This window comes from Trachymyrmex septentrionalis, unplaced genomic scaffold (assembly GCF_001594115.1).
Source record: "Trachymyrmex septentrionalis isolate Tsep2-gDNA-1 unplaced genomic scaffold, Tsep1.0 scaffold31, whole genome shotgun sequence".
Classification (NCBI taxonomy): domain Eukaryota; kingdom Metazoa; phylum Arthropoda; class Insecta; order Hymenoptera; family Formicidae; genus Trachymyrmex; species Trachymyrmex septentrionalis.
In genome coordinates, this window is record NW_017305474.1 from 1100369 (window position 1) to 1109898 (window position 9530).

At 40.7% G+C, this 9530-nt stretch overlaps 1 protein-coding gene across 1 annotated transcript in view; it reads left to right on the forward strand.

Annotated features, from left to right (window-relative positions):
- Positions 1–9530, forward strand: part of LOC108749666 (Down syndrome cell adhesion molecule-like protein Dscam2) — a 95860-nt gene that overhangs the window by 32798 nt on the left and 53532 nt on the right. Inside the window, exons 3-5 of the mRNA XM_018488497.1 lie at positions 1877–2038; positions 2417–2566; positions 7880–7997. Of these exons, the coding sequence (XP_018343999.1) occupies positions 1877–2038; positions 2417–2566; positions 7880–7997 (430 nt within the window). The remainder of the gene's footprint in view (positions 1–1876; positions 2039–2416; positions 2567–7879; positions 7998–9530) is intronic.

Consider the following 9530-nt stretch of genomic DNA (forward strand, 5'->3'; position numbering starts at 1 on the left):
GAGCTCTCTCGACCTTAAAACATCGCTATTTGTTAGACTTGTGGATTCGTTGTCCCGTAAGCACGTCGTTATGAGAGGTTCCCTTCTCGATTCTTTTGCATAAAATCTGACTTGTCGAAAAAGCGCGGTTTTCGTTTCTAGTGGATGATTCGTAGGAAGGACGGATGTGTGCTCTCTGATGGGAAGCTGGTCGACGTTGCTGCTTTTGCGCGTGGTATCTTCTTCTCTGTCTCTCACTCTTTGATTCTCTTCGTCCTTTCCCTCCTTTTTACATTCCCTTCCGCTATCTCTTTTCTCTGCTCGTTTCATGCTTTGTAAATATTACCTGCCACGAGACGTCTGCCGAGTTTATGTTCAGCTTGGTTGCCGCGTAACTGAGAGAGCCGAACGAGCGATATGCGGGGAGAGATAGAAAAGGATGGCTGTTGAGGGGAAACGTAACTAGAAAGGATGAGAGAAAGAGAGAGGGAGAGAGAGAGAGAGAGAGAGAGAAAGAGAGAAAGAGAGAATGGTAGCATTCGCAGAGGGCAAGGGGATGTGAAGAAGGAGGAGGTGGATGGAGTACGGGCAAACTCACTGAGTTTTTACCCCATTCTGAAGTCTGAGTGCCTCGCTCCGCTGACTCTCGAAACGGGTTGCGGAGGCAGAGAACCCAACGCACCACCACACCACAGCGATTCCCTGGCTGCCGCCACCACCATCGTCCTCTCTTCTTCTTTCGTTATTTCTCTTCTTTACTTCTCCCCCTTCTCTCTCTCTCTCTCTCTCGCACGCGCGCGCGCGCGCGCGCTCTCTCTCGCTCTTCCTACTTGCCTGACTGCCTTCCATGTTCTTTACAACCTTATTCCATCCACCTCTTAGACATGCCCTTACCAACCTTTCAGCCGAGCCCATCAACTTACGTGGGCTGCCGGGTCAGGGGCGAATCGCGACATGAGATTTTGGATAAGACAGCCTTTTGGGATTTTCTACTCTAGCCATATTGTGCCGTCTCGTTTCTATCAAACCTGCATTCTCGTTAGTCATGCAAAGTCAGCCGCGTAGAAGTGACAGTAGTTAAACAGAGAGTGACGTGATTTATCCAAAGAAGCTCGCGTTATTCCATGTTTCTCATAAATTACTTTCTTCTTTCCTTCTAAACCTATCATTGATGCGAAACTAATAACTTTTCCATAAACTACAAAGTTTCTCTAACACGGATTACATTAAATTATTCGCTTGACGTGAAAGATTTAATTGTAAAGGTACGGTACGATATGAAGGAAGCTCGCGTTTAGTTTTTATCTTTTTATTTACTTAGCAAGAAATGACTAAAAGCACATAGTAAATCTGAATAATTTAACATACGTGATCGTTTCCGGCGAGGGCCTTTCTCGTAGCGTCGAATATTCCGCCATTGTCCGTCCCTCGTGTTCCGTTATTCTGTGCAATTATTATTAAATTTCTAGCAAATTAACGAAGGCTATTTGTTACTCATTTTATTAACTGATCGTGTAAATTTAACATGCGGATACGCGCAGTAAATGTATCGCGTGTTTACCCGCAAACGTGCGTTAAACAGATCATTAAGTGTAGAGAGAGAGAGAGAGAGAGAGAGAGAGAGAGAGAGGGGGGGAGTGAGAAGGAGGTACAATTACGCATGTCCGCACATACACATTTACGAAAACTCTAATTAGAAGCGGCATCGAACGTTGTTGAAAATGTGGTAAATTGTCCCACGTTATACCATTTTGGTTCTTATCGGCAAACGTGTATCAAAGTGAATTGTAATGTCGTGCGGTTGCGGCACCATTAACATTTACGTTACGTTCTTATGGTTCCCGGAACCATAGTATATGGATACATGGAGAGTGGAACTTATCGTTACGTGTTGCAGTGGTAAACCAACGTTACGATCCGGAAGTGCAAAATCCCAGCGGCTTCCTCGGCAACAACGTGCTCATGCGCTGCAACGTGCCCAGTTTTGTTCGCGATCACGTCACGGTCACGTCTTGGCTCCAAGAACCAGTCTTCAATATTTATCCCTCCACAATGGGCGGTAAGTAAATAAAAAAAAAAAAAATAAATAAATCGAAATAATATATACGTAGATACTATTTATATCACTTTTCAATAAGAAACGAGCATGTGTAATTACTCTAAAATGGAATATAGAATTATTCTATTTAATATGAAACAGGAGGAATTGAATTATTCTAAAATTACAGTTACCTTTTACCGCGCACGAATATTGGGTATTGTCGTGTAAATTAATTATATCGCTGGAAAACAGGAGTTATATTGCATGACGTCATCTACGTGCGCGCACGTATAAACACGTAATTTCCTTCCGATCAATTTAGATTTCCATGATGATAGAAACGTAATTCAAACCTCCTCCTCCCCACCCCTCCCCGTCACGCGCGTGTTGTTATAGATGGCAAATATCATATGCTGCCGACCGGCGAGTTGATGATAATCAATATTACGCGAAGCGACGCGCAGATGACGTATCGGTGCAGAACGCATCACCGGCTAACTCAGGATACCGTCGTCAGCAGCAATGTAGGGCGGCTGCAACTGACTGGTGAGTACGTCATAGATTTTTTTCCTTGTGCACCCGGGACACCCAGGCTTGCTTTGCTTAATCGAGTTATTTTGTGAGGGAGAATTCCTTGATCAATTTTATTATTGTACCCGGTGTTTTTCCCGTATAATATTATATAGTTAAAATGTATCAGAGTATTGTACATAATTTAATTCTATCAAATTACTGTTTATAAATTACTGTCTAAACCATAACTTATTAATATTCAGAATGATATTATATTATGTTTATAATTTAAAAAAATAGGGAAATTAATTTGCAAGCATCAAATTAAAAATTAAAATTTTATTAAAGTCAAATTCGCCGGAAAAAAGTTAACAAATTTTAATTAACAGAAAATACGATGATCTTATTATTTTACATATTATTTTCGATTATTTTCTCTCCTTTATTTCGTGGAGAACTACTTTCTATCGCTCTAATTACTCGCGAAAACAATAGTTCGATATTTTCCTCGAGGTAATATCGGTTTTAAACTAGTCTATGAAATTGTTATATTCAAACATATTATGTTAAGAAGTCTATTCGTTTCTCTGGATACTACAGATGCAATCTCATTATTCTTATTATGTAACTATCTCGATTCAGGATTAATTAGTTGGCGGTAAATGGGTTCGATTCCGTTCGGTCGTTCCATCATAGTTTCAAATACAAAGATGAATTTATTTCGACAATTATTAAATTTTTCGAAAACGTAAACAGAGCAGAAGCCTTGGATATCCGTTGTGCTTGTCGAACGGTAAATTTCCGTTCCGCCTCGAGCTGAACGTATAGCGGACGTATGGCGGAGTTTAATTAAATGTTTACTTTACCTGAACCCGATTCGATCGATATCGCAGCAATTATATTTCCCATTTTTTTCATTTGGAATGAAAGCAACTAAAGAAGAGCGGCGAAAAGGGAAAATTTGTCCCACAAATTGAGAGCAGCGATACATCTGCGTTATTGGAATTTTTAATAAAAATAAAAGTTTCGGAGCTCGCAAAAGTGCGTAATTATACACGAATATTTATTTATATTATAAATATCGCCGACGTGAGTCGCCATTTAATTAATCTCCGCACGATCGAAAAAAGGGATCGTCAAGCGTCAAGGCATCATCATACAGAGTAAATAATTAATTCCAGGGGGCATCGTCCTCGTTTTTTACGCTATTGCAATTTGTTCCCTATCGTGTCGAGCACATTAACTCGGATCTTATCTCGCGTTAGCGGAGTGGTCGCTGGGGATGAAAGAAGATAAAAACAGTGCGTTTAACGGCCGGCGTGAGATCCATCCAAACGACTTCTTCGACAGAGTCGCGCGGTCGATGTTTAATTAGATAACAGTTAAAGAAGCGATGACAGTATGGTCTTATGTTACTAAGAACTGAATAAATTACTGAGAACTGAATAAATGAGGGCGAAGAGAAGATAGGACGAAGGAAGTTACCCCCGAGTGGTCCCGCTAATGACGTTTCCCTTCTTCGTAGGATGTCACATCGCGTTCGAAATTAAGTGGAACTTTAATCGCATCCGCACGAACATCGAGGGAAATGCAAACCATTGTGCTTACCTTTCCTATCGCAATATCCATCGCGATGTAGCCGACCTAGTGACGACAATTCTTCCGGGATCATTACAAATACAATACATTATCCGTCTGTGTTGTTCTTATTTAATGTATGCGATTGAAATTGATATCTAATATATGACGAGAAAACTGAAATAATGTTTATGATGGAATATTGATCGTACTCTTTTATCAAAGTATTCTCATTGTAAAGTCCCCTCGCCGTCTTCCTATAGACTATATTCTAGATTTTCTAAAACTACTAGACGGAAAAGAAAAAAGAGAGATAGAGAGAGAGAGAGAGAGAGAGAGAGAGAGAGAGAGAGAGAGAGAGAGAGAGAGTGTATGTGTTCAGAAACTTTAAAACTAGGAGGATCTCCTGTGACATCGCAAATTTCGGAGGACGTGCGACTTATTTAAAGTTTCTCGTAGGTTCGAACAGAGCTGTGATTTTATGCGGTCGCTTACTTTCTGTTCTTATATTATACTTGCAAGTAAAATTCTCCATGTTGCATTTGTAAAACTGCCCCGATCCCATAGACGCGCTTCGAATAATAATGTCAATTAATTAACACGGTTATTGCAAATTTTGGCAAGCTTCATCACACCGCGTTTTAATAAGCTGTTGTTGAAAGAGTTTCTCAATTCGGAAATTAGCTTGGCTAATATAACACGATTTAACCAGGTACGACATGTTTGAAATCCATAATCAGCAGGCCGCTTTGGTATACTTCTAATCACACAAATATTTCCAACAAACATCAATTAATTATCGCCACAATTCGCTCGTGAGTTAATTACCTCATGTATCATTCGACGGCTTGCCAAATAAACGATATTCGATGAAAGCCTAGCAGCGATACAGGCAGGATAAATATTTGTCCAAAGTGAGTTGCGAACGCAGAAGGGAACGAATAGAATTAACTTAAAAAAAAAAAAAAAAAAAAAAAAAAAATGCTGCTATCAACCGCTAATTTCAGGAATAGCTCGGGTTCTTTTTACATTTCCAAATTTTACACAATACAAACAGAATAATATTAACACAAAATAATATGAATTGTAATACAACAATTACTATCGCATCAATATAATTATTCGGTAATTATTGAAATAATATATGATATTATATATGTATACATAATAACAACCATGAAACAATTTAAATTGCAGCGTATCATCGATAATGACGATTAAATGACGTTGTATAATTTAATGCTATCCTTGAGAGAAGAATGAGATGCGGGATAGAACTACGGGAGGAGAGAAACGCATAGCCGTTTGTGTGCCGCCGCATAATCAGGCAAGAAAAACCGATTCGACGTGCCCGAGCAAGAATATCTCGGCGAACGTTAAAAAATTCACGGGTTTCAATTTTCCAGAAACGTACGCGTTCGCGCTCGTGCACTCGTAATAAAGTCGGCCCCGCCGTGCTGGATATCTTCCGTCGTAAGATAGAAATTTATGCTAAGCGCACTTAGGTAGTTAATAACTTAATAATGAAGTTCAGGAGAAATTTGATCGTTTGCATATTTCGACGCGCGCCTTCGGACCGTCGGTTGGTATATACCCTCTAAATTAACCAAAATCTCGATGTACAGTAGTTTTCCCGGAGTAATGAGGAAACTTTTCGGCGCATTATCCGAAGCGAGCGTGTAAATCCCAGCAGGAGACTCGCCGGAAAATTCAGAGAGCCGGCGTATAAAGTTAACATTTATCGCGCAATTTCGGGGAAAGTAATAACGCACGATCGTGAAACGATTCCGGTACACAATTCGGCGATACACACGAGTAGTCGTAGAGCGTATCCGTGTGTCTCTTCATTCACGGAAAGAACAGTTTTGTTGAAGTATCTAAAAACTTCAGCTAGGATGCAGATCGGAAAATAATTTCGCTTCGTCTATCAAAATAATTATGTATAGGAGGCTTAAACTGGTTGCTAAAATATTAAAACTTTTGCAGCATTTGCCGTCAGCGTCCGAAATAATTATTTTGACGGTTCGAACGAAATTCTTTTCAGATTCGAAATGAAACTTGTAGATACTTTAACAAAGTATTATTCTTATCGTTTAATTAGATCTCGATATCTGAATTCTTCTTTTTGTAAACCTAGTCTCTTACGAAAATCATTGAATTTCAGAATTGTGGCAGGAAATTCAAATTACAATAGAATATGGAATTTATATTATCGTTTAATTTTGTGTACTTGAATTTTTTTTTTTTTACTTGTTCTCTGAGATCTGCATTCTGAACGTGATCGTTCAGATCACTAAATTCTTTCTCTTTGGTAAATCGAAGAACCTTAGAAGTAATTCTTCGGTATTGCACTGATCAAAACGTCAGGTATAACGTTACAATTAATTAACACTAACATTGTTATTACTCGCATTGACATTTGCTATTAATTTTAATCATATTGGGAAATGCAGCGCGAGGCAGCGCGCATATACAGTTACTGTATAAACGTATCTCGACGTAAACGATAAATGTTTTTGTCGCAACGTACAAGAGGTATGTATGAACGCTCGCGGCGAGTATTCGCCGCCGTAATCCAGCGCATTAATTCCCCGTTAAATGTAACAGCACGTATGTGCGATGCTGTCCACACATCATTTGATCGCGAAATAACACACGTGCCGAAGAGGAGGGCACTTGAGTATCTATGGACGAATCAATAAACCGCGCTGCATTTCTACCGCAGATATGCGCGGGGGCTAGATTGAGTGGCTTTATTTTAACATAGCCACGGCGATATAAAAATACCTGCATTTGTAATTGGACAAATGGAATAATTGTAGCGCGCATCGTGTTTGATGTGTCATTAACCGTGCGTATTTTCATTCTTGCTGCGAACGCAAGTAACCCCCCACGTATTTAATTAATTTATGAATTTTCATGCCGTGTGTAAGAAAAATCTGAAATTTCGAGCGAGGCGAGATTATTGTGGGCGGAAGTACGCTGAATTAGGAACGCGAGCGATTTACGCGATACAGTTTCGGCCGAGTGCTAGCGAGAAATATTGTAGCCGTATGCAAAAACTTAATTAACAAATGCGATTTAATTTTTATTTTTTTAATTGTTACTTTTTTTTTTTTTTTTCATTTTATCGCGAACACAGCGGCAATCGCATTCGTATGCGATGTTGCATACGAATTTCTTTTTTTTTTTTTTTTTTTTTTTTGACGTAACGTTTTAATTTATCTCAACGCAGACTGATGCGGTCTCAAAAAGAAAACAAGAAAATGTTACGAAATTTCGTTAATGCTCGGCGCAAGTTCCGCGCAGGAGTTCGCCCCGACGTTGCCGTACGAGCGAAACGTAATTTTTCCGACGTTTTGGATAGCGCGTGACGTAATTTCAAATTCTCGCCAAAGCGCGGAGATATATCGTCGTTATCTAACGTGGTTCCGCTTCATAGTGCACCATGTCGTAAGACGTGGCGTTATCTGCGACCATAACTCCCCATTAAACGTCGCGCTGGATGCGTGCGCGGAGTCCTGCCCTTTTTTTTTTTCTTTTTGTTTCCTCCACACCCGTCTCTCCGCCGCCCCGAGATCCCGCATTTCCTTCCCTCTCCGCGGACAGTAACGATTTATGAACATATTTTCCGCGTATCACGCGGAAACAAACTTGCCCGGAATCGATCCCTCGAACGAGCGCCGGCGACCCAATAGCGTCCCGCGATTTAATCTTCGATTTTGTGCTATAATTGAATCTACGCGCACCGCTTGTTTCTATTTTCAGAAATTCGAGGCTCCATGCCGCCTATAATAAATGAGAAACTGGTGTACATGTCGGCTCGTCTAAAGGACACCGTCGTGATCCCTTGCGTGGCCTACGCCAATCCCACCCCGACTAACAGGTAAGACTTTTTTCGATACGATTCACCCACATTTCTCTCTCTTGTTAATATTATTGTAGGTCAATCAATTATTAATTTCATAGATTTATTAATGTCGCTTATTAATATTATAGATAGATCAATAAATTATGTTTAATTCTCAATTAAATTTATATTATTAACGAAGCGTATTTGCGAGGTAGAGATCGATTCTTTCCGCGTATGCGTGTATACACCGGATATTTCTGCAGAACGTCCGAGTTTTTTCACAGTAGTATTATATTACCAATTTCGTTATTCCCATAATTAGATTTTAAATAGCATTTTTTTTCCCGCGGCTCGCAACCTCGTTCCTCTTCTCTCATCCCCCTTCCTTGGGGAGGGCCGACGTTACGCTCAGATACGCAATTAAACGGTAAGCAGGCATTTACTTTTGCGCCGTGGCCCAACAATGCTGTTAAGTAATCTGCATACAAAGTATGGTACGCTGCGCTTGAATTAAAGGCGATGCTTGAAGATTAAACAAGCCGCTTCGCTAACATCGCATACGTCGCGATTGTGAGATAGCGCTCGCGAAAATCATATATAACGCGACGTCCCGGTGCGAATGGCAGTTAATAATGAAGAGCGACGCGTATACGATAAATATTGATGATCCGATGATATTAGAATGAAACGGACGAGAGACTGGCGTATATTGAGTTTCAATCGCACTTCCGTTTTCGTTACGCAAGAATATGGAGCGTAAAACTAACTGTGGGCAATTATCGGTTAAAGCCCGTTCACGTTGAAAGAATGCGCCTCGTGCTATCTTCATTGGCTCTGCCAGGCACAGGAAACATCGTGTAACTTCTCCACGGAGGAGTTAACGTTTCACGTTAATGCCATTTTTCCAAGAGGAATTAAAGAAGACGGGCGAATGTAGTTAATTGGATGAAAATTTGTATAAAACCTTTGTTACGCGGCAACTCGGCGGGAAATAAGGATAAAAGCAAAGGTAGAGACTCATTATCTGAAATAACACGTATTACAGAATCAAACCGCACGCGTGCGTTTAATAATATTTTGCTCTCGCGAGAGCGTTTGCCGCGTACGACAGCGCGAGGTGATGAGGAAATTGGAATCTTCGTGCAGACGGACGAATACGCGGGCGATGCTTACTCGCTACTAGACACGCCTGTGTCTCTATTTTCCTTATATTAATGCTAATTTTAAACATAGATCCGCGAAACGGAATATTTCGCGCAATGTCAGCTCCACGCGCGGGAACGCCCACGCGAGTTCATCGACATCGCGGGCACCGCTAGTCCTGGAAGACCGGAGGGTAGGCGAACCGAGAGGTGAACGAGAAAACAGTTATGAAACGAGGATTTTCTTCTCCCCTGCGCTCCGGCTATTAAATATTACGTTAACTCTTACGGATACCATCCTTTTCCCGCTCGCGCGCATATTACTCGCGGATGTATTACATTTACGTTCCTCGCGAGGAACGAGGAAGAAACGGCAAACAGGCTTTTCAAGCCTGTTGATTATCTCCAGGACAGAAAGGATCTT